The sequence below is a fragment of the Rhinolophus sinicus genome, linkage group LG03 (assembly GCF_036562045.2).
Source record: "Rhinolophus sinicus isolate RSC01 linkage group LG03, ASM3656204v1, whole genome shotgun sequence".
Classification (NCBI taxonomy): Eukaryota; Metazoa; Chordata; class Mammalia; order Chiroptera; family Rhinolophidae; genus Rhinolophus; species Rhinolophus sinicus.
Genome location: NC_133753.1, coordinates 96,437,462 through 96,462,166, shown reverse-complemented (window position 1 = coordinate 96,462,166; position 24,705 = coordinate 96,437,462). Strand labels below are relative to the sequence as shown.

At 43.9% G+C, this 24,705-nt stretch overlaps 1 protein-coding gene and 1 long non-coding RNA gene across 18 annotated transcripts in view; one reads left to right on the top strand and one right to left on the bottom strand.

Moving 5' to 3' along the window:
* BBS4 (Bardet-Biedl syndrome 4) overlaps nucleotides 1-24,705 on the bottom strand; it is a 55,160-nt gene that overhangs the window by 3,071 nt on the left and 27,384 nt on the right. For 7 of the 17 annotated variants that reach the window (XM_074328236.1, XM_074328237.1, XM_074328241.1 and 4 more), the window contains 11 exons: nucleotides 23,708-23,780; nucleotides 22,393-22,446; nucleotides 20,556-20,683; nucleotides 18,450-18,504; nucleotides 17,457-17,525; nucleotides 16,358-16,510; nucleotides 16,090-16,261; nucleotides 14,469-14,538; nucleotides 13,754-13,895; nucleotides 13,017-13,218; nucleotides 6,931-12,514 (listed from right to left, as the gene is read on the bottom strand). In XM_074328236.1, coding sequence (XP_074184337.1) covers nucleotides 12,405-12,514; nucleotides 13,017-13,218; nucleotides 13,754-13,895; nucleotides 14,469-14,538; nucleotides 16,090-16,261; nucleotides 16,358-16,510; nucleotides 17,457-17,525; nucleotides 18,450-18,504; nucleotides 20,556-20,683; nucleotides 22,393-22,446; nucleotides 23,708-23,780 — 1,228 coding nt within the window. In that variant the 3' untranslated portion in view covers nucleotides 6,931-12,404. Of the gene's footprint in view, nucleotides 1-6,930; nucleotides 12,515-13,016; nucleotides 13,336-13,753; nucleotides 13,896-14,468; nucleotides 14,539-16,089; nucleotides 16,262-16,357; nucleotides 16,511-17,456; nucleotides 17,526-18,449; nucleotides 18,505-20,555; nucleotides 20,684-22,392; nucleotides 22,447-23,308; nucleotides 23,495-23,707; nucleotides 23,781-24,705 lie in introns of those variants that run through there. The other 10 variants (XM_074328234.1, XM_074328235.1, XM_019735947.2 and 7 more) reach the window with 6 other exon arrangements.
* LOC141570633 (uncharacterized) lies at nucleotides 19,009-24,696 on the top strand. Its single transcript, XR_012494861.1, has 3 exons — nucleotides 19,009-19,226; nucleotides 20,118-20,384; nucleotides 24,583-24,696. It is a non-coding gene; the product is annotated as an uncharacterized LOC141570633 (long non-coding RNA).

The following is a 24,705-nucleotide window of genomic DNA, read 5'->3' as shown; positions in this document are numbered from 1 at the left end:
TCACAAAGTATCAAAATGCAGCGTATGTCATAGGGATAAGCGTCACAAGTATTGTTTTGTAGAACTGTGTATGCCAGAATGAGTGCGTGCACAGAGGAATGTCCATGCACCCCTATGTGCATGGCCCACCTTTGTGAGAAGTCGGTGTGGGGGCAGAGCCCCAGAAAGTAGTTTCCAGGCTCTCGGCCTCACATAGACAGGTGCTGGCTCAGGTAGTAAATGGCCATCAACTGTGATGGGATGGCCATCAGCTGTGGCTAGTTGGCCGTCAGCTGTAACCAGTGAGCCATTGGCCACTAATATAACTGCTGTGGCTACGCTAGCAGAGAGGAAGAACGGGGGCTAGCAAGAAGATGGTGGCTGGGCTGGCAAGCGCGGATGGCGGTTTGCGGACAGTGTGGATCCAGCCGCCAGAGAGAATATAGTGGTATGACTCCCCTACCTATGGCTCCGTGGGTGTTCCTTTTTGGCCTCACCATATCCTGCGTTCTTGTATGGGGAGCGGGAGCAGAGACCCCGCAGGCCGCCCCGCACGACGAATGGTGCAGCGAGCAGGGTCTCCCGCATTACAAATGGCGCAGCGAGCAGGGTATGGTGCCGGCCAAAGCTCTCCAAAGGACGGTGGAGCAGTTTGTGCGTGTGAACACCCAGTCTGAGGAAGACCAGGAGGAGCAGCTGCCGGAGAGCTGGACCCCCGCGGAGGGGTGGGAGGACATGGACGGTTCTCCCACCAGCACAGGAAAAGCCATGCAGCTGCTGCAGAGATGGAGCCCCGTGGAGAGGTGGAAAGATGTGGACGGTTCCCCAACCAGCACAGGCCGGAGAAAGCGAAGGTCGTTGCAGCCCTGTGGGCCGGGAGGTTCCTGCTCAGGCAGCCCGGATGCAGGACTTGTAGTCCCAGGAGGTAACGCTTGCTGAGTCCTCCTTGGGAGATGAGGGTGAGGTCAAGGTCGTCCCTCACCCCAGGACAGCCCTGGTGAATGACTATGGACTATGGGGAATTGCCTTCCATCCCTAATTTAATGGACCGCTTGACTGTTTGGGAACTGTTGTTAGTGGAACTGGGGGATATTTGCTTTTGTCTCTTGACTGGCCGCCATTGAGAATATGTAAGCACCTTAATTGTGAGTCGCTGTTGTTCCAGCAGGGTACCCTGAGAGGCCCAGAGAGAGTGGCAGTGCCCTGAGAGCCCTGGCTGTGTCCAGGAAGTCTGGCTGTGCACACATAGAGTGGCAGTGCCCTGAGAGCCCTGGCTGAGTCCAGGAAGTGTGGCTGTGCCCACAGAGAGTGGCAGTGCCCTGAGAAATCCTAGCTGTGCCCGGGGAAACTAGTGGTACCCTAAGAAGTCCAGGAAGTCTGGCCGTGCCCAGAAGTACTGGTGGTGCCCTGAGAAACCCTGGCTGTGCCCAGAGAGCCTGGCTGTGTCCAGGATATTGCATTCACCTCCAGGCTCCTTGCACAGGGCCCCTCACAGAAGACGCTTGTCGCATAGATTGTGAGGCGAGAGCCTGTAGGGGTGGAGTGTGGGGGCAGAGCCCCAGAAAGTAGTTTCCAGGCTCTCGGCCTCACATAGACAGGTGCTGGCTCAGGTAGTAAATGGCCATCAACTGTGATGGGATGGCCATCAGCTGTGGCTAGTTGGCCGTCAGCTGTAACCAGTGAGCCATTGGCCACTAATATAACTGCTGTGGCTATGCTAGCAGAGAAGAGAAGAGAAAGAATGGGGGCTAGCAAGAAGATGGCGGCTGGGCTGGCAAGTGTGGATGGCGGTTTGTGGACAGTGTGGATCCAGCCTCCAGTGAGAGTATAGTGCCGCCAGAGAGAATATAGTGGTATGACTCCCCTACCTGTGGCTCCGTGGGTGTTCCTTTTTGGCCTCACCATGTCCTGCGTTCTTGTATGGGGAGCGGGAGCAGAGACCCCACCGGACACCCCGCACGACGAATGGCGCAGCGAGCAGGGTCTCCCGCATTACAGTCGGCTAAGCTTTGGAAGTAAAATTGCTGGCACCTAGGACAGATTATGCGGAAGTGAGTGGGAAGGGCAGGTACGCTCAACAGGTGGGGCCTCAGATCCCTCCGCCCTTTGCTTAGAACTGTATTTTACAAGTGTGTGGTTTGATGTGAAGAAAAGTTTGAAAATGTCCTGCACCAGAAAGAACGCCTGGTGAAAAATGAGCCTTCCTGAAAATGTTCTCTCTCACTCTTGCATTCACTTGAGATTGATTGAACACCCAGGGAAAAGCTGCAACACAAAAAAAGCAGGAGAAAATTCGGCCAAAAATCAGTACTGTCTATTCAGTTTGCATTTTACTCTCTCGGTCAAGTTTGAGTGCGGTGGGGGTAATGATTCATCAGTAGGAATCCAAATTCTATGCAAGGTTTTGAGATGGCAAGTATTGGATGACATTGGACCAGTCATCTTACTGAGCTTCACTGTCCTCATCTGTAAAATGGGTTAATAGTGGTTCCTACCCTCAGGGTTCTCGATGACTAAAGACTGCTAGTGCACACAGTACGTGGCACATAATGCAATGTCGGTTACTATTAGTAATCCTAATAGATAATTTCCTGGGACTCTGTAGAACTATTAAATCATTGAAAAGCTACCACAATGATAATTTCACATTTTATTTTTTGCTCTTTTTTTAGGTAAAATTTTTCATACAATGAAAGCACAAATTTTAAGTGTACTATTTAGTAAGTTTTGACAAATGTGTATACCTATCTAACCCAAATGCCTATCCAGATACAAAATGTTTCCCTCACCTGTGTCACTTCGAAGTCACCCCTGGTCCCACCCCCAACCCCCTAAGCAACCCTATTATACTTTTTTTTCACCATATATTAGTTTTTCCTGTTCTGGAACTTAACAGAAATGAAATCATAAAGTATTTAGTCCTTTGTATAAAGCTCCGTTCATTCGGCATGTTGTGACATTAACCCATGTTGTTCTGTGTGGTTTGTTGCTTTTTATGGCTCAATAGTATTCCCAGCGGTTTTCACTTTGGGGCTCTTATGAATAATGTTGCTGTCAGCAAGTCTGTGTAGACATTTTCATTTCTCTGGGGTCAAAATCCATAGGTGTGGACTTGCTGGGGTAGCTGTGTATCATGGGATAAGTGACAAAGGTTTCTTCAAAGTAGTTGGACCATTTTACTCCCACCAGTGTTTTATGACAGTTAGTTTGCTTATTCTCATGAACACTTGGAGTTGTCAGTGTTTAGTTTCAGCCATTTGATGGGCGCATAGTGGTATTTCATTGTGGTTTCATTTTGCATTTCCCTGATGATGAACAGTGAGCACTTCACATGCTTATTCATCTATTTTTGTGAAATGTCCAAATATTTTTCCCACTTTTTTTTTTTTCCCAGTTGGGTTGTTAGTTTTATATGTGCTATTGTTTGGGTTGTTAGTGTTTTTATCCTTGAGCTGTAGTTCTTCAAATATTCTGGATATAAATACTTGCAGATATATTTTGTGACTATTCTCCCAGAATATATCCTGTCTGTAGATTGATACTCATTTTCCTCAAGGCTTACTGGTCTTCGGTGTCCTGAGAAACATTGAACTACTCCTGTATCATGAATATAATTTCATCTTCTAGGAACTTTATAATTTTCGGTTGTACATTTAGGTCTGGAATCCACTTTGAGTTACTTTTTGTGCATGGTGTTAGGTTGGGATCAGATTCACTTTTTTCTGCACAGCTGTCCAATTGTTCCAGCACCATTTGTTTAAGAGCCATTCCTCTTCCCATTGCATTGCTTTGGTGCCTTTGTCAAAAATCAAATGACTGTCGGTCTATTTATAGATTCTGTGCTGTTTTAGCTCTGTCTATCCTTGGGCCAGTGCTACGTAATTCCTATTATGGTTAAGTCTTGGAGTGAGGTAGTGTAAGGTATTCAGTTTGGTTCAAGACGGCCTTGGATGTTCTAGGTCCTTTGTATTTCCATGACATCTTGGAACCAGCTTGTCAATTTCTACCCCCAAACCTGCTGGGATTATGATAGGAATATATAGACCAATTTGGGAAGAATTTTTATCTTAACAATATTTATCTTCCAGTGAATGAACATGGCCCATTTCCCTGGGGATATTTGCTCAACTGTCCTTATTACAGCCTACCATACGAGTAAAACAATTCATAGGACTCTATTTCATTAGCTGCCCCATCCGTCTTCATTTTACCTTTGTTCAGGCAGGCAGGTCTACATTTCATCATTTTAAAATCAAAGAATGAGATCAAAATAAACTAAAAAGATGGTTTCAACTTGAATCATACAAATGCTTGCATTGTCTCTAACAAGAAACTCATTTTTTTTTACCATGTGTAATGCTGTCTCTAATAGCTTCATGACTCCCGTGTATGATGCTATACTATGTCTCCCTCTTCTGTTTTATTTTTTAATTTCACCCATCCCTAATTCCCTCCCCTTTGGCAACCATGAGCTTGTTGCCTGTATCTATGGGTCTTTCTATTTTGTTTATTCATTTGTTTTTTGTTGGTTTGTTTTCTCAGATTCCACATATAACTGATATCATGTAGTGTTTGTCTTTCTGACTTATTTCACTTAGCATAATACCCGCTAGGTCCATCCATGCCATCACACATGGCAAGACTTCATTCTTTTTTATTGCTGAGTAATATGCCATTGTGTGTGCGTGTATGTGTGTGTGTATATATACAAACCACATCTTTATCCATTCCTCTTATCGATGAGACACCTACATTGCTTCCATATCTTGGCTATTGTAAATAATGCTGCACTGAGCACAGGGCTACATATATCTTTTTGAGTTAGCGTTTGTTTTCTACAGATAAATACTCAGAAGTGGAATTGCTAGGTTGTATGGAAGCTCTATTTAATTTTTTGAGGAACCTCCATACTGATTCCATAGTGGCTGCACTAATTTACAGTCCTACCAACAGTGGACAAAGGTTCCCTTTTCTCTACATCCACACCAACATGCATTTGTTGATTTATTGATAGCCATTCTGGCAGGAGTGAGGTGGTATTTCATTGTTTTAATTTGCATTTCTCTGATGATTAGTGATGTTGAGCATTTTTTCGTATGTCTATTGGCCATCTGTATGTCCTCTTTGGAGTAATGTCTATTTAGGTCTTCTACGCAATTTTTAATTGCATTGTGTGCTTTTCTGGTGTTAATGTTGTATAAGTTCCTTGTATTTTTTTTTACATTAACCTCTTTTTGGGTGTATCATTTGCAAATATCTTCTCTCATTCAGTAAGTTGGCTTTTCGTTTTGTTGATGGTTTCCTTTGCTGTGCAAAAACTTTTAAGTTTGATGTAGTCCCATTTGTTTATTTCTTTTGTTGCCCTTGTCCAAGGAGACATACCCGAAAAGATACTAAGATGATGTCAGAGTTTACTGCCTATGTTTTCTTCTAGTTTTGTGATTTCAGGTCTTAACATTTAAGTCTTTAATCCATTTGAGTTTATTCTCGTATGTGGTGTAAGAAAGTGATCCAGTTTCATTTTTTTACATGTATCTGTCCAATTTTCCCAGCACCACATGTTGAAGAGACTGTCTTTACCCCAGTGAATATCCTGGCCTCCTCTGTTTTAGATTGACCATATAAAACAGAGATCTATTTCTGGGTTCTCAATATTCTATTCAATTGATCTATATATCTGTATTTATGTCAGTACTGTACTGTTTTATTGTAGCTTTGCAGTGTAGTTTGAAATCAGGGAGTGTGATATAATACCTCCCACTTTCTTCTTTCTCTGGGTTTCTTTGGCCATTTGAGGTCTTTTGTGGTTCCATATAAATTTTAGTCTTAGTTGTTCTAGTTCTAAGAAGAAGGCATCGATATTATAATAGGAATTGCATTGAATCTGTGTATTGCTTTTAGGTACTGAGGACATTTTAACAATATTAATCCTTACAATCCATGAGTACAACATATCCCTCCATTTATTTGCATCCTCTTCAGTTTCTTTAATGTCTTATAGTGTTCAGCATACAGATCTTCACCTCCTTGGTTAAATTTATTCCTAGGTATTTTTTTCTTATGAAATTGCAAATGGGATTATTTTCTTAATTTCTTCTGATCGTTTGTTATTGGTGTATAGACATACAGATTTTGTATCCTGCAACTTTACTGAATTCATTTATTCTAATAGTTTTTTGGTGGAGTCTTAGGGTCTTTTTTTAATATATATAGTATTATGTCATCTGCAAACAATGAGAGTTTTACTTCTTTCTGATTTGGATCCCTTTTATTTCTTTTTCTTGTCGGATTGCTGTGGCTAGGACTTCCAATACAATGTTGAGTAGAAGTGGTAATAGTGGGCATTCTTGTTGTATCCTATTTTAGAGGAAAAGCCTCAGCTTTTCACCACTGAGTATGATAATTAGCTGTGGGTTTGTCATATATGGCCTTTAATATGTTGAGGTATGGTCTTTCCATATCCACTTTGTTGAGAGGTATTTTTTCTAATCATAAATTGATGTTGAATTTTGTCATTTTTTTCCTGCATTGATTGAGAGATGTTCATATGATTTTTTAGCCTTCATTTTGTTAATGTGATGTATCACGTTGATTGATTTGTGGATGTTGAACCATCATCCTCGCATCCCTGAGATAAATGAAGGATTTTAACAATCCTTTTAATTATTGTTGAATCTGGTTTGCTAATATTTTGTTGGGAATTTTTGCATTTATGTTCATCAAGGATACTGGCTTGTAATTTTCTTTTTTTTTGTAATGTCTGTCTGGTTTTGGTATTAGGGTAATGCTGGCTTCATAGAGTGAGTTTGGAAGCATTCCTTCCTCATTGATTTTTTTTTTAAATAGTTTAAGGATAGGTATTAATTCTTTAAATGTTCGGTAGAATTCACCTGTGAAGCCTTCTGGTCCTGGATTTTTATTTGTTGGGAGTTTTTTTTATTACTGCTTCAATTTCATTGCTACTAATTGGTCTGTTTAGATTTTCTGTTTTTTCCTGGTTCAGCCTTGGAAGGTTATATGCTTCTGAAAATTTATCAATTTCTTCTAGATTATTGATTTGTTGGCATATAATTGTTTGTAGTGGTCTTTAATGCTTCTTTGTACTTCCGTGGTGTCACTTGTAACTTCTCTTTCATTTATGATTTTGTTTATTTGGGTCCTCTTTTTTCCTTCATGAGTTTAGCTAAAGGTTTGTCAATTCTGTTTATCTTTTCAAGGAACCAGCTCATAGTTTCATTGAAGTTTTCTGTTGTTTTTTTAATCTCTTTCGTTTATTTCCGCTCTGATCTTTATTATTTCCTTCGTTCTCTTTACATTGGGTTTTGTTTTTTGTTCATTTTCTAGTTCCTTTAGGCATAAAACTAGATTTGGGATTTCTCGTTTATTGAGTAGGCCTGTATAGCTGATAATCTTGCCTCTTAGAACTTTTATGCACCCATAAATTTTGAAAAGTTGTATTTTCATTTTCGTTTGTCTCAAGGTAGTTTTTAATTTCTTGTTGTCATCTATTGGTTGTTTAGTAGAATGTTTAATCGCCACATATTTGTTTTTTTCCAGTTTTCTTCCTGTAGTTGATTTCTAGTTTCATGCCATTGTGGTTGGAAAAGATGCTCGGTATGATTTCGATCTTCATGAATTTATTGAAGCATGTTTTATGACCTAATATGTCTTACTATCTTTTTTATCCCCTTTCAGTCTGTTTGTATCTTTCAATTTGAAGTGAGTCTCTTGTAAACAGTATATATATAGATGGGTCATGTTTTTTACTCCTGTCTTTATTAGAGCATAATTCTCTTAAATTTAAAATAATTATTGGTGTGTACTTATTGCCATTTTGTTAACTTTTTGGTTGTTTTTGTAGTTCTGTTCTTCTTTTGAGTTCTTCCCTTGTGGTTTGCTGATTTCCTTTAGTGTTTTGTTTGTGTACCTTTCTCATTATTGTGTATCTTTTGTAGGCTTTTTGGTTTGTGGTACTATGAGGTTTATGTATATCATTCTATATCTATAGCAGTCTATTTTAAGATGATAGGCATTTAAGTTTGAATATATTCTAAAAGGACTAAATTTTTATTCCTCCTCCACACTTTGTTTTTGATGTCATATTTTAGATCTCTTTGTTTTCTATGTCTTCTAACTACTTATTGTAGTTTGTGTTAAGTTTGGTACTTTTGTCTTTTGACCTTGTTAGTAGCTTTTTAAATGTCTTATTTGCTGTATTAAATATTTGGCTTCACCATGTTTCATTTTTCATGTTTTCTTATTTATGGTTATGGCCTTTCCTTTTCTGCTTAAAGAAGACCCTTTAATATTTCTTGTAAAGCAGGCTTAATGGTGAACTCCTTTAGTCTTTGCTTGTCTGGGAAACTCTCTCTCCTTCAATTCTGAATAACTTTGCCAGGTAAATTATCTGGGTTGTAGGTTCCTTTCTTTCAGCACTTTAAAGATGTCCTGCCACTCTCTTCTGGCCTATAAAGTTCCTGCTAAAAATCATCTAATAGTCTTATGGGGTTTCCTTTGTATATAACTAGTTGTTTTCCTCTTGCTACATTCAAAATTATCTCTTTATAACTTTTGCCCTTTTAATTACAATATGTCTTAGTGTACATCTCTTGAATTCATCTTGTTTGGAACTCTTCTGTGCTTCCTGGACCTGGATGTCTCTTTCCTTTCCCAGGTTAGGAAAGTTTTCAGTTATTATTTATTTCGAATAAAGTTTCTGTTCCTTTTTCTCTTCACCTTCTGGGATCCCTATAATGTGAATGTTTGTGCACTTGGTGTTGTCCCAGAGGTCCTTATCCTCATTTTTTGCTGTTCTGATCAGTTGATTTCCACTAGTCTACCTTCCAGGTTGCTGATCCATTCTTCCGTATTAACTAATCTATTGTTGATTCCTTCTAGTGTTTTTCATTTCAGTTATTGTATTCTTCAGCTCTGCTTGGTTCTTTATTTACCTTCTGACTCTTTGTTGAAGTTCTCCCTAAGCTCCTCTATTGCACTCTCAAGTTTGTTGAGCATCCTTATGATCATTTCTTTGAATTCAGTGTTAGGAAAATTACTGTTTCTGGTAATACTCCTTGTTTTGAAGTCTACTTTGTCTGACATTAAGACAGCACTCTAGACATTACTATAGCACTCCAGACTTCTTGTGCCTGTAGTTTGCATGGCACCGTATTTTGCCGTGTATAATGCACACTTTTTTGCCCAAATTTGTGAGGGAAAAATAAGGATGAACATTATACATGGGAAGTACTAATTCCATATCTATATAAATGTTTTTAATTCTTTTATTTATGCGTATGAGTTAAAAGTGTAACTCTGTAAATCAATAATGATACCCATATGCAAAATACCCTGGAATACGATAATTGGTTTTGTTGAATTTATAACGAACTTGCAACAACGAAGAGTTCTTGGCCTTCAGTAATGCGTAAATATCATAAATTTGTTACCGGGATATAAAATTTCTTATACATTGTATCTGTTCTTGTTTTTTCATGTTTTATAATTATTTTAGTGTTTTATAATTATTTGTTACATAAAATTCCTTGTACCATGTTAAAAAATAAATGCTAAAATTCCTTTGTAATACCAAAAAAAAGGTACTTAAATGTAAACAAATAAAAATTTGAATAAAAAAATTGAAAGATCTTTTTCCCTGCAAGTTTGGGCCAAAAACGTGGGTGCACATTATACACGTGAAAATACCGTATATCTTGTTCCATTCTTTTATTTTTAATGGCAGTAACTGGGCTTTAATCTTTTATCCTTTCTCTGCTTTTTAATTAGAATGTTTAGTCCAATTACATTTTTAGTCTAAGTACATTTTAATGTAATTATTGATATGATTGGATTTACATTTAATATGTGCTGTTTATTTTTTCTTTGTTCCATCTTTTTCCCCCCTCTATTCCTCCTTTCCTGCCCTTTTTTAGGAGAGCAGGGAACTCATTAATATTTTTTAGAATTTCATTTTAATTTCCTTATTGTCAATTTAGCTATATTCTTTGCATCTTTTTAATGGTTTCCGTAGGGACTATCATAATATGCATCCTTAACTCTTCACAAACTATTTAGCATTGGTTTTGTACTACATCATGTAAAATATAAAACCATTTCAACCATCAAGTTTCACATACTCCCTTGTCCTTTGATTACATTTATATATGTCAAACCTCACGGTATAATGTAATAATTTTTTTAATTAAACCAAGATAGTGTTTCATAGTCACTCGCCTGTTTATATTTGTTATCTATGAGAGGACTGGCCCAACGTGAGCTATTCTGACATTACCAGACAATAATGATTCTCCTAAGGCCAAAGTGATCATGGTAATAATACACTCCCAAGTTTCACTGTGTTTGGAATGCAGTTTTGTACTAATATATTCAATAGAAGAGCACTTTTCTCTTTGCTAGTCTAGACTTCCACTTTCCTGCCTCTAAGCCATCTAAAACCACATCTTGATCTGTGATTATGTACTTCACCTCCTTTTCCTAATTCTGTTAGAAATTGCAATGACATGAGCAACTACATACTAGAAATCAGAATAGCTCCGTTCTCGCCAGAGTGAATGAGAAACTGCAAATCCACAGGTCCCAAAGACGGGACAGGGAACAACCTGGCATTTATTTTTTAAGAAAAACTAAGCTCAAATTAATGTGGAAACCATGTGTTTCTAGATTGCTGTGCCTGAAATGCCAGGTGCCTTATGTTCCCTTCCTGCTATTCTTTCTTACCCTTGCCCGACACCACTGTCCTGGCTTTTCTCTTACATCACCTGCTTCTCCTGTTTCCTTTGTGGGCTCTTCTCCCTTTCAGTATTGGTTTTCCATTTTTGGTCCCGTCGTCTTAGTCTTAGCTTTCTTTGGGTGACTTTCAAATCTGTGGATTCGGCTATCATCCAAATTACTCCTGAATCCATATCTTCAAGCCAGATTTCACACCTGAAACCTAGCTGTACACATGTCTAATGGCTGTCGTCATTTGGATGTCTCAAATATAAACATGTCTAAGCCTAGACTCCGCAACACTCGACTCTAGCCCCCCCCATGTTCCTCTCCAATCTGTGTAACTCTGCCCAGCAGTGGGTGTCCACCCTGCAGTCTGTTCTTATCTGCTACTTCCCAGCAGCCACTGGTTTCTGTAGGTTTTACCTCCTGACTCTCGCCCATTGCCGTCCGTCTCTCCGTCTGAGCTTACACTTCACTATTTCTCACTCAGACCTTTTCAGTCACAGGCACACTGGACCACATTGACGTAGCAGTGGCCTTTCTCATTTCTTGGTTACCCAGTTCTGTCATATTCCAGCTGCACGAACAAGGGTACGGCTTGTTACCTCACTGTTTATGTCTGAGATACGAAACCTGAAAAGTTTTCTGCTCAGTTAACGGCTGCTTCAGTGTCAAAACAGAGCCAGTCATAATATAAAGAACCCCGAACATACTTTGGTTTGGCAGCAGGTCAGTCCTCTGCCTTCAAATTATGGTGATTAAACGGCACTTTAAGTGCAAAGTGGGGACTGACCATGAAGCAAACTGCTGGCCTACCATCCAACAGGGCTGCAGCACAGGCTGTGCTGGCACCAAGTAGGAACTTGGCGTTGAGCGTCCTTCTCTAGTTTCAAAGTCGGCTTAGAAATAGGTAAGGGTTTAAGACTGTGATCATAGGTTATTTTTTAAAGTTTTTATTGTGATCTCTCGTTTTTATACCTGAATAACAACTTTCCCCAGAGGGATGATGATACATAATCTTATTCTAAAAAGAACATATAGAAAATGTGTGGATAGCATTTCCTCAGTGGTCTCTTGATTGTCTTAAATAAAAATTCCTTGGTGAAGAAGCTCTGCCTTTTCTTGTAACCCCTGGTGCTGACACCAGCCAGCAGCCCTGGCTCCGCACTCTGCCCACCCCCGACCTCTCAACAAGACGCGGACTTGTCCTGGATCCTTCAGCATATGCAGCAGGCTGTGCAACGGATTTGGCTTCAATTTAGAGCTTTTTTCATCATTGTTTTCCTTTTAAACTTACACAGAGCTGAATTATTAATCCAGGATTTGTGCCTGCCTTGGGGGCTGATCTGCCCCATCACCTCAGCTACGCCAAGGCTTCGTCAGGACGAGGCTGCTGAGCAGAGGTCTGTCTCTGACTTTCTTCCACAAAGGAAGGTCAGTCAGTCAGGAGAGAAAACCCTTTCAAGAGCAAACAGCATCATGTGCCCTGAAGCTACATACGGAGGGCTGTGAGCCTAGCTCTCAGTGCTGAAAGGACCTCCTGGCTGTCTCCCGTTTCCTGGGTGATGGGCTCCACAGGCGTGGACCTGGCTCTGGCGCCCAGGGAACCTGCTGGCCTCCACCCTGCCTGTAATGTCACCTTTCCTAATCTGCTACTTGCTCGCCAAAGAAACCCCTACTCTGGGGTCATCCTACTATTTTTCTCTGATTTGTGCTGGGGCTTCCGTTGGACTTGCTTCCACAGCAGGCTCTGGCTCCAGAGGGAGAGATGGTGGCTTTGTGAGCTGGGAAGTTCCTCCCGCACCTGGTAACAAAACAAACAGCTTTAGTTCTTGGTTCCACAGTTCCAGAAGAAATCATTACTTTCACTGTTAAATTCCAAGAAATCCCCTATTTTCTGGGACCAGTGGGGCTGTGGTGTATCTTTGCAGCTATGAAGCTAGACCATAACTGAAGAAATAAAGCAACAGTCAAATCTGCCTTCAGTGACTCACTGAAAAATCTTTAATCACCTGCACCACACCGGCTTATAAGGCAGTGAAAACTACAGTAAGACTACATAACAAGGTACTGTAGTAGGTTCCTGAACTTGAACATTATAAAGACCCAGTGTACTAACCATCCAACTAAGCCTGCAGTAGCTGTTACCTAATACACATCTTGTCTTAAAGAAGCAGGTGCCAATTTGGCCACCCCTCTGGACATGTTCTAGACGTGTTCTGAGTCTGAAAAGTGTAGGCTTCATCCAGAGTGGCACACGTGGCTGCACCCACTCAGTCTTCAGGGCACTGTGTGTAGCCTCCTACCTGACAGGAGCGTCCTGCATGCAGCTGCTGAAGACATCGCCTGTCCTAGAGCTTGATTAGAGCCCAGAGGCTGCTGAGAACTGGCAGCTTTGCTGCTTGAAGTGGTCCGGTGCTTTGATGTGGGATCTTTCACTGGTTTAGTCCAGACCAGTGCCTCCCCAACCTGGAGAGCAGCTCCCAACTTCTGAGCTGTCTCCACCATCTTGTGCCCACATGGGAAGAAGAGAAGAGTCAAGGTCTGACCAACAAAGACAAGCTGCCTCCTCCTAGGCCTGCCAGCAGGGGATTCAGCTGAGATCGCGTCTTCTGGAACTAGCCCCTGAGGGAGGGAATACTTACTGCAAGGAAATCATTCTCACATCAGAGAACACAGATCGCCCTTAGTGGGTGCGAGGGGGTTCATACAGGACCTCAAACCCAGTAAGTCAAGTTCAGGGCGTTACTGGGCCAACCTCCAGCTTTGCTGCAGAAGTGGGAGGAAGCTACAGAGACAGACCTCAGCTCAGATGCACTGTTATCAGTAATAGATAACTCAGTAGGCCTGCATTTCCTTAGTACAGTAGTTTCTTCTAGGGAAGTTTTTTTCTCAGGCTGTTACTAGTTGAGTAAATCATGCTGCCAGGAACAGCAAAGCACAAAGAGGCATGAGCCTATGTCATATTTGGATGATTTAGGCTTCATTCAAAAAGTCTCCTGACAGCTTGCTTCTGACTCCTGGGAACTAACATAAGACGTACCTCCGAGTCAAACTCCAGAGCGCTCCTGTCCTTGAGCAGGCCGACCTTCCTCTCCACCTCCTGGTACTGGGCCAGGGCACCCCTCTTCTCACCCTGGTTGTACAGCAGCACTGCGTAGTTCAGGTTGACTAACGGGTTACCCCTGCGGCAGACAGACAGGTGCTATGCACCCTCGGCTTTGCCACAAAGGCTCATGTGGAGATCCTCATTACACAAAAACAAAACTGATTACGTAGACATGTCTCCATGCTGCAGCAAGGTGGGAACACATGTGTGGACCTGTGCAGAAGCCTCAAGAATTAACTACCCCACCTGCAAAGCAGGGATTGGGCTAGCGTGCCGTCGCAGCCCTCAGCAGAGACCACTGGGGCGGGCCCAGGCCAGGGAATCAATCCCCACAGGCAAGTTATCTTCAAGGAGCTCAGAGCCCCGTCTGACAGCCCAGCTGGCCCATGGCTATCAGCCGCCCGAGCCCACTGCCGGCTGTGACTCTGGCCTCCTGACTGCTAAACTGGCGCCAGAAACATCAGAAATTGCCAGTGTGGGTCCCTGGGGAGCACTGCATGCTTTGTACTACATCCTGACACACAGCCGCTGTGCGCCGGCCGCGGAGAGCGAGCCCCTGGGCGGGTCAGGCCACACCGTAGCTGTGGCGCCACCTGGCAGCTGGGAAAGGCCAGGCGGCCCCAGCCCCCCTCCCCAGGGAGCGGCTTACTGGTCCAGGCGGGCTGCTTCTGCGTAGGCTCTCTTGGCGTTCTCTGTATCATCCAGGTTGGTCAGAGCCACTGCAACAAAGAGGGAGCACTGCGGCTGGAAAGCCCAGCTTAGAAAGCGAAAGGGGTGTTTCAAGACCACAGTTCATTCAGCACCCAAACTGAACTCCTTTGCCCTGTCAGCTCCTGGCACCACCACCTACCTACCCAGCTGCTCAGCGTAGGTACCTGATGTCGTCTTCATCAGTCCCCTCTCCACAGTTAGTCAGTTGCCAAGTTCTGTGAATCCCATTTTCTGCAGTTTCTTGTCACCACTGCCCTTGTTCAGGCCCAAGTCGTTTCAGGCTACGGCGGGGTCCCAATCTGCCTCCCCCACTTGCTACGATGCTGCCAGGTTGCTCGCTGACTTACACACAAACCTGACCATGTCACTCATTATACTGCTTAAGAATCCTTGCGGGTCCTCCACCACCTGTACGCGTTAGCTTTAAGAACACTCTCACCCTTTTAATCAGTATTTTCTGGAAGACTGATCTATAAAAAAACAGTAAGAGAGCTGCTCTGGAAGCTCTGCCCACTCCGCGTCCCCACCAACGCGCACTCAGTTCTTCCAGACACTTACGAGGAGACCTAGGAATACAGCTGGGAAAAGACGGCCGCTGGATGTCTGCCTACTCATGGCCCTCCGTAATCTGACCCCAAACGACCTTTCCTGACACCTCCCACCGCACCCTGTGACGTTCGTGCCTGCTAACGGCTGGGCACAGTGTGCAGTTTCATGGCTGCAAGCCTCGGTTCCGGGGGCTCCACGGCCACTCTGCTACTGAGCTGCAGCTTGTCCTTTGGAAGCTCTGAAGGACGAGGGGGGCATCCCTACTTTGTAACACTGCGTGCGCCTTAAAGCGTGGCCACTGGCTGACATTCCATCCCCGTTAGAACCAGGCTACTCTGTATTTGGGCAACCCCCAAATAACCAGCACTCGATTTGGTTTTTCAGCCTTTCTCTTATAAATATGAACCCTACAATAACGACCCAAAAAAAAAGCACCTGAAGACCAGTGTCAATGAGAACATGGAAACTGCTTTTGGGCTTAACATTTAGTAAGTTTAGTATATGGAGAACTATCCCTCAGAAAGAACACTTAGTCATTACTGTTACATTACAGTAACTATAGCATTAATATAACAGACCAATCTATAATGACAACAGAACCAATAGTTAATACTCATTGGTTATTTAATCATGTAATCCTCTCACCAAGCCTCCGAGTTTCTCTAGTAAGTGGAGGCAGCACCCTTCCTGAAGCCCCAGCTCTAACACTCAGTGACACCTGGAACTTAGCTGGACTCAGTATATAAATAAATGGTCATCCTGGGGAAATATTTGGTAACAGGTGGACTAGGGATGATCTTGACTTAATCTGTTGGTCTCTGAGCAAAATTCTCCCAAGTTAGAAGCAACCAAGTGCTCTGTCATCGTATTTTTTTTTTCACGTTTTTTTCAAGGTCTAGGACAGTAATCCAGATTCCACAGAAGGGACATGTAACTACTGGCCTCCAGTGACACTGACTCACTTTCCCTCACTGCAGGCTTTGGAGGTTCTCCACGTAAATGCCTCTTACCAGCCAACAGCATGTACAGCTCCCCCATCTTTGGCTGGAAGTTGATGGCTGCACTGAGAAAATGGAAAGCTGATGCATACTGCTGCATGGTCAAATGGACAAGGCCCAAATTATAGAGAATCTTCCAATCGAAGGGTGCCAGGTAGTTGGCTCGTTTGAGGCAGCTGATAGCCTGCAGGAGAGGGGGGCACTCAGTGAGGCTGGGCACGCAGGGCGGACCCCGTACCTGCACACACGCCCACACACAGGGAGTCCAGAAGATACCCACTGCTACGTATTTCTTCTTGCCAAAGAAACACATTCCAATGTTATTCCAGAGTGGAGGGCTTTCTGGAACGGCACAAGCCACAACTCTGTATTTGGTGAGGGCAACGTCGAAGTCTCCATGGGCCTGCATCATGCTGCCGGCTGCCAGGAGGGCCTGGAAGCAGAAGACGTGGAGGACTGGTCAGAGTTATCACCCAACGGACGGGGCAGTAAGGAGCCTTGCTGAGGGTGGACAACAGCGAGACGGGACTGTCAAATGCTTTTGGGGACACGCCCATATGTAATAGCGTCAAACTACTGCAACAAAGCTCTGCAGCCCACACTGCGGCTCTCAGAGCACAGAGAAAGGTACGATGTGGCTGACTTTACCCAGATCATTCGTCTCCTACATCTGGCCGGGGAAATCAGGATTTCTAAGCATCAGAGCCCTTGAATAAAAACCGCCTTTGATCTGTCCCCTGCGGCCCCTACTTGATACTCCAAGCGCTCCAGACAACTCAAATGCTGCTCTCTTTGCCACTGAAGTGGCAGCTCCTCCTGCCGCAGGACCGAGGTGAGTCAGCTTTAGGCTACACCACTCCAGCCCTGCCATGTCTCTAAGGTAGGGTGTCGGGGGAGGGAGGTGGGCTGACGGAGCCAGGCCCATGCGACTCCCACACCGGCCTGAGTCTGTGTCCTTCTCAGCCTGTCCTGCAGCATCTTCCTCAATGACACTCATCATCTACTTGATGACCTTCTCATGCCTACGTCGTATCTGGACAAGAGTTGTCACTGCAAATGCATTAGGAATCTAGAAGCCATTCCACCAGAATGACTTTGACAGTAGCTGTGGAGGCTTTGCTAATTTCCTAAATAACACATAAAACTTTACCAGCATGACAGTTTCACTTTCTGCGTAAGTTACAGGCATGTTGTAAACAAATATGCTCTTTTGGAAAATAAGAAGCAGAGCACCAATACTTTACAATATTTTCAAATAACAAAAGCCATGCTTATTTATAATTTCTCTAAGGAAAGGTACTTTCTTTACAGGGCCAGGTCACCTCAAGGGGCGCCGGGACCACGAGTGCGAAGGCTTGGGGCTGGGCAGCCTGCAGTACCTGGTAGTTGGTAGGATCATAAGTCAGTGCGTTTCCAAGGTGTTCAAATGCCTTCTGGTAAATGCCGAGCTTGGAGAAGAAGCAAACCAGAGAACTGTATCAGCGGGGACATGGCAGTTAAGGAGTCTGGCCAATCACACCCTGACTTTTCTGAGTTCTCCTGACAAAAAAAGAGCTACTGATAGAAAAAGAAAACCAGAAGTCCCCCCATTTTGCAGATTTTGTCCCCTGATGAGATCAAAGTATCTATCTGCAGGAACCATCTCTGCCACACTGCGGCCCCACACTGTCTTGTGGCAGGAAATGGGCTAGTCAGCCTCATCTGCTCCCCGGGTGGGCCAACCTCCCAGGCCAAAGCCAAGCAGGGCCAGGGTTAAGCTCCTGATTCCTTTTAGACAAAAAGGAAACACACAGCAAGGCTTCCAAAGAGGCACCGCTGGAGGCAGGAGCAGCTGAGCAAGGAAACTGGGGAGCTGAGGGAAGACTGGGTGGTAGGGGCCCCTCCCCGGGCCAGTCCTCAGGCTGATACGGAGAAATGATGGAGCTGAAAGAATGCCAGTCACGCTCAGGAGTGTGGAGGGAGGCTTCTTACTCTACACAATGAGTCACTTTCTCTTTCCGATGGGACCTGGCTGGGGAGAAGGGACAGCAGACGCGGCCTTAGCCCACAGCCTAACAGTGCTAACTTGTGTCAGCGTCTCTCCCCCACAGCACAACGCCAGCTGCCCTGACCAGTGATTTCTCATAGATGCTCTTTCCTTTAAGAATCGTAACTGCACTAAACTCAAGTAGATCTGCTTTTGATTTGAATGCAGAAAAGTAAGTGAATTTCTGTAACAGAGAAGAACAGACAATGCAGTGAGAGGTTCATGTGCTTCAAAGGACCTTTAGTGACAGGAGTTAAAGTAAAATCAAAATGCAGCGAAACCACAATACACACGAACCCCAAAGCATTTCTGACATCAGTGCACGAATGAGTTGAGTTCTCCTTACCTGTAAGTAGAGTAATCCTAAGGTTGTAAGAAGTTCTGTATTTTCTGGTGAGAACCTACGACACAGAGAGGAACACAGAGCTGCTCAGAGGGAAGCCAGGTATGTCTGGGGGACACAGCTGTGCAGCAACTGACAGGCTACCGCTGCCCACTCCCCACGGGACCCCCGCAGGTGATCTGGGGATTGCCTCCAAGAGTAGGTCATCTCAACCCCGGCTACACGGATGACTGCCCAGCAAGAAAGAAATGGCTCTTAGAATCGAGACCCCTTTTCTGGACCTTTTCTTAGCTCCTGAGAAAGAACCTATGGAATATTTTGTGTGACTGTCTTGATTACACTGATAGAATGAAGAACAATTCTTTATCAACCAAGTCAGTCTAGAGCACACAGTTTTAGCCAGTTCACTTTTATGGGGTATTTCTTTTTTTCTGTTCTCACTGTACTCACAATGGCAGCTTGCATACTTTTTTCTGTGTAATCTTGGATCCCAAGGGCCTGAATGCTTCCACATTAAACAAAAAGCCACACTAAACAGCCCAACTAAACAACAGAAGGAAGATGCATACTAGCTCCAGGAAAGAATCAGCCATTGGCTTTGGGGAGTAAGCACTGGCTTAAGTAAAAGACTATCTGCTTTCCCAACCCCTCTCTGATATTTCTTCGTTACAGAACCAAAGTAACACCGAGCTGAGATGATCTGACTACAGGCTCATCAGGCAGTTTCAACAGCAAAAATGCCAAAAGTGAAGAACGAGTCTCCTGCTTCTAAGGAATGAGGTAGGGCACGCGTTCCTATGGGGAGACCAGAACCAGAGGGGCCAAAGCCCTGGCCGGGAGCCTTAGCTGGCTAAACACAGCTTCCTCAGTTCAACAGAGTGTTTGCCCTTCACTCACTGCCATAATAATATCCATTTTGATCACCTCCCTCCCCCAGACCAAGTAACTTCCACGATTCTGGCAGCACCCATCCCCCCACCAAAACATAACTGCTATCTCCAAGCTGTGGGTCTCTACATTCGCCATGAGACTCCAAACACTCAGCTGTCCCCTTTTCTCCCTTGGGAATTTGTGTGACTTAAGTCCTTGACCAGTCACTGGAATAATGTTACCCTGCATATTTATGGGAGCTCATCTCCTAGAAGGCAGGGACCAGGGATCAGGCTTCCACTGGCCCCAGAGAAACTTAACCTATCCTACTTGTCCACATAAACTTAGACTCTCGACAACAAAAGTCTCTCTTGTAGCTTAACAAACCAAGAGACTTTTATGTTTTTAGACTCAAAATGCGACTAAAGAAAATTCAGAAAGCTGGGTTGTGACTGATATAACCAGAAAAGTTACTACATTGCCATGGTAGAAGACAAAGGCAATTAAGTTTCATTTATAGTCTAATTACCTGTCACCAGGCATTCTGTTAAGTGACCAAACAAATGAGACACTAAAGCATTTTGCTACAGCTACTCCACTTAAAACAAGACAAGACCCTACACAGAAAAGGCAAGCTAGCATGTGTCCCTAGGGAGGAAACACGGAACACCATCCTGGGAAAGCATTTAGCTCCATCATCAATAGGGTTTGGCCTCCCCAATGATGTTTCAGAAAAACAAGATATTGGGCTCATGCTAGTAAGAGTTTCCTCCTGAGCACATGTACCCATTTCCCTTGCAGCTAGCTGTGGCCATGTTGCTAATTTCGAACCATGGAATGGGAGCAGGAACGATGTGTGTAACTTCTGGGCCATTTAAAATACCAGGAGCTGCTGACTCAGCACGTGCTTTCCTGTACCACCTCCCCCACCACAGCGTGGAACGTCGATGCTACAGTATGTCAGCTTCACCCCTGCAGGTGAGGACAACCTAAGCAATGGAACCTGGGTACCTGATGGGCCCTGCAAAGCAGCACTGCCCAGATGGGCGAGACCAGCCATACCAGTAGGTAAGAAAGAAACACAAGCCTTGCTTATTTCAGCCACTGGGAGCTCGTAACCTTAGCTAACCTTTAATTCACACAGCTAGTACCAGGCACACATATTCTTAGCCTTGGGAGTTCATGTATCTGTCCTGTTATTTTTAGCCTCTCCTTGCCCGACAGGAAACACACACTTACTCCACTGCTTTCCTGTAGATCTCGATGGCCTTGTCCACGTCTCCCTCCAGCAGGTGGATCCTCCCCAGCATCACGTAGGTCAGGTCGTGCCTGTTAAGGTGCAGTGCACTCTGCAGCTGCTCCTGTGCCTGACAGGTTGGGGAAGGAAACAGAACCAGGTCACTACCACGAAGGCCAGTGGCTCTGTATGGCCACAGTGCAAGCAGAGCTCCTGCTGTACTAACGTGGGAACATCACGTTCCAGCAAACAGCCCACACTGCCCCCAAACGAAAACATGTCCCAACCGTACTTGCTGACAGGACAGCTGACAGCAGGGGTATCTGCCTGCAGAGCCCCTTGGAAGAGTTTATACAAGACGACGAGCCTGTCTGAGTGTCTTCTACTCCTCGATAACCATAGCCATGGCTCACACTCTTCAAGTCAAAAGGGACCTCACAGCATAGTGCTCGGTTCTGCCCTGACCCTGACGTCAGCTGCGCCACTGCCCAGCTGCACAGCCTGCCCCAGGTGGACTGCATGTTCCTCACCAATGTTCTGCTGAATGAATGAATGGACCGCTCTCATTTACTCACTCAACATGCACTCATCGAGTGCCTGTTGTTCTAGGTGCTACATAGGTGTCTTGGAGCGAACAAAACAAACACCCGGCTCTGTAGGAGCCGTTATCCTTCCTCGTAGATGCTCGAAAGGGCTTTGTTTAGTCACTCACTGATTCAACAGGTATTTACATAAATGTCAAGTACTGCATTTGCTGTTAGCTTTACAGTAAAATCTCAATATAATTCTCCTCCTCAGGGCAGATCTGACCAAAGACCAGTCCTACTCTCTGCTCAGAATAATCCCGGTAACAGAAATGTGCTTGGCTCAGACTAGCCTCTGGAGAGATAAAGCTCCTCTTAACCAAGTACAGAACACTGTAGATCTGCCCAGGAAACCTAAGGGACCCACGACACATATACATTTTTATTTATATATTTTATTTATTATATATCTTATAGGAGAAAAAGTTACTTTCACACCTTAACTGTTGATGTACAAATTTTTTTTCACACCCCTGAGGGACATATTAGGTTGCATCAGTTTGCAACTGATATAGATTAAACATTGTCAAATGGGTATTAACCAACTCAGATTCTCAGTGCTGTCGGCACGGGAGAAAAGAAAACTTCACAACCACTAAGTGGAAGCCTGTGAAGGGGACTCTACCCACCCCCACTGTGGGAACAGTCACACCGCTCAGTAATTCAGCCCGCACCGCAATGAGGACATCCTCATACACGTTTTTCTCTGAGTACCACGGAAGCTCCAACGCTTTATCTGATCGGAGGGCCTTAGAGCTTACAGCTTCATCACAATGAAATACATTCTCACATGGATAACCTTAAACACTGAAACGCTCAGAAATCAGATACACTTAGAACTTTCAAAGTTCATTTCCAACGACCTTAAAAACTAAAATCAGTCACTGTCAGAGCACAAGAGAACTCACATGGTCATGATTACACTTTTAAGACTGAAGGGTGCACTTTTTTGATATCTAAGTTTTACAGAACATTTGTTCCTATACTGGAAATTAAACTGGGAAAGGAGAAAAAGAAGAGAGGAGAAAAGCAAATAGATTGCTATTCCTCCATAATATTTCTAGAATTTTTCATTTTCTTGTTAAAAGCAGAAAAAACCCAGATGGATAATGACAAATGAGAATAAAAATGGGGATAAATGTATATGGCACTTTCAATTTTCACTTCCAGAGATGTCTGCCAGCACTAGGAATATACAAAATGACTGAAATCCCCAGTCAACCACTCAACTGCCACCGGCACTTCTGTAAGTTACCTTGTTGAACTGTTTCAGATAAATGTAGCAAACTCCTAGGTTATGACAGATCTCCTACACACAAAAGAAAGGAAAACAGCTTAGGTGCGAATTCCACCCTGTCAGCGAAACAACAGGCATCTAGATATTGTTACTGTTCAGGAGTTTAAACTTTAAAACATGCGCACTTCAGTTAGTTTACTAGATTTCATACTCAAATACATTTAATTCTACAAGAGGGATTCCTTAATTAAAACCCCACAGATTATGAGATAAAAGCAGAAGAAACACATGATCCTGAGTCTACGTGGTAGCTTGGGGTACATACCCAGCCCATCCCCATCCCTTTTTACTCTAAGAGCTGCCCACTGCTCACATTCTTGGTGCCCTCTTCTCAGAAGAGACTACCCACAGCCCCTGCCCCACCATAAGAATATACAGAGGGCGCCAAAAAAATGTATACACATTTTAAGAAAGGAAAAAACTGTATTAAAATTGTAATACTTAATATATACCAATAACAACAGATAAATACAAGTCATATGTATACATTTTTTTGGCACCCCTGTTATATGTCAATCAGATCCTTTTCCCAGGAATCTAGCAATTCACTAGATGATGTGACTTGGGGACTGACAGCGCCATCTAGAGGGCACTATGATGGAATCTACGTAAGAGTCAGGCTGCAGATGCAGACAGCAGGTCAGCAAACTAAGGCCCACAGACCACATCTGTCTTCTGCCTTTTCTGGTAAATAAAGTTGCACTGGTATTGGCTATGGCTCTTTCACACTAGAACTTCAGAGTTCAGTAGCTGCAACAGAGACTATATGAAGCCACAAAGCTTAAAATATTTACTAAGTGGCCCTTTACAAAAAACTTGCCAACTGCTGATCTACAGAAAGAAAGAAATGAAACAAATGCAGAGTAGCTACTACCTTGTTTGCTGACAGCTTTCCAGTTCAAGTTCACTGCAGCCTGGATTTCCTGATCTGAAGTTCTACAGAATCTCTTGAATTTCCTTTTTTAAGTCTCCCTTTATTTAAGGTAGCTTTAGAGAAAGGCGAACACGTCTAGAGGAGAAGTGGGGCTGTCAGCAGGAATCAGACTGGTAACAGCCGGCTCCTCAGCAACACTCACTGCCAGAAAACCACATAGCAGTGCCTCCTAAGTTAAGTGGAAACAGGAGTTTTGATCTTACCCCTAGCCAAATCGATCAAGTGTGAGGATAAAACAGACATTTTTGGCATGTAAGAATTCGGTAAGAAGACAGCCCTATGATGAGGGGAACCGTCAGCATGTTACTAATAACAAAGAACTTAAATTTCCCTCCTTACCCAATCTTTCTGGTTAAGTTTAGCGGCTTCAATATAAACTTCAGTGGCAGCTTTATGTTTTCCCAGAAGAAATCTGTGGAAGAAAATACATTTCCTATAACTATTAGCTCAACGCTTTTATAAAACCCCCCTGGTCCCACATTTGACTCATATTCCATCCAGCGGAGAATTCTGGAAGCCTGCGATTTGGCCAGTGAGGCTGCTGTATCCAGCAGCAGAAGCTCTCTCGGCAGGGACTGTACTGGTAGCAGTTCCAGCGGCTTGGTCCCATTCTACACCAATTTTAGTGAAAGCCCGTGATTTATTTTCCACAGTATACTACAAATGTAGACCAAAAAAGAAGCTAAATCATATACCGTGCTAAGCAAGAGCTGCCGTCATTTATCACCGTCCTCTATTAGGGACATGCCCTTCCCTCCAAACCTAAGTCTCTTTACTTGACATTGGATCATGGTTCTGGAGAGACAGGAAACCGGGCTCTATGCAGACAGTACAGGTGTAAATGACAATGTAGGTAAGCAGTGGGGATGGGAACCCCACGGAGCACGTTACTACTCTGGAGTCGTAAAGCTATGAGTGTACCTAACAGCTTCGAAAGCCTTTGGAGGCTGCTCAGATCCAGGAGCCCTCAGGGCATTCACTCAGCAAACACTAAAAACCTACTGTGTGTCACGCATTATGCTAGGTGTTGGATGAGAAAAATTCCATGGACTGCCAATAAGATCAGGGGACTGAGGGCACAAGATGTCACTATTTATATGATACAGTATCAGTCTTCCCCTGTCAAGCTAGAATATACAGTGTCTGAAACGTTCAGTTCTTTTTTACAAGTTATCTCATTTTGTCCAATTTCTAAATTAATCCACACTCTTCAGAGTGAAGCCCCCTCCACCTATGAAGCCGCTGCCCGGTGTGTGTCAGGCTGCTCAGGCCGAGAATGCACCGCACACAGCTCTCGTGTTCCCCGGGCAGCCCCGGCCCCCAGGCCCCAGGACTCA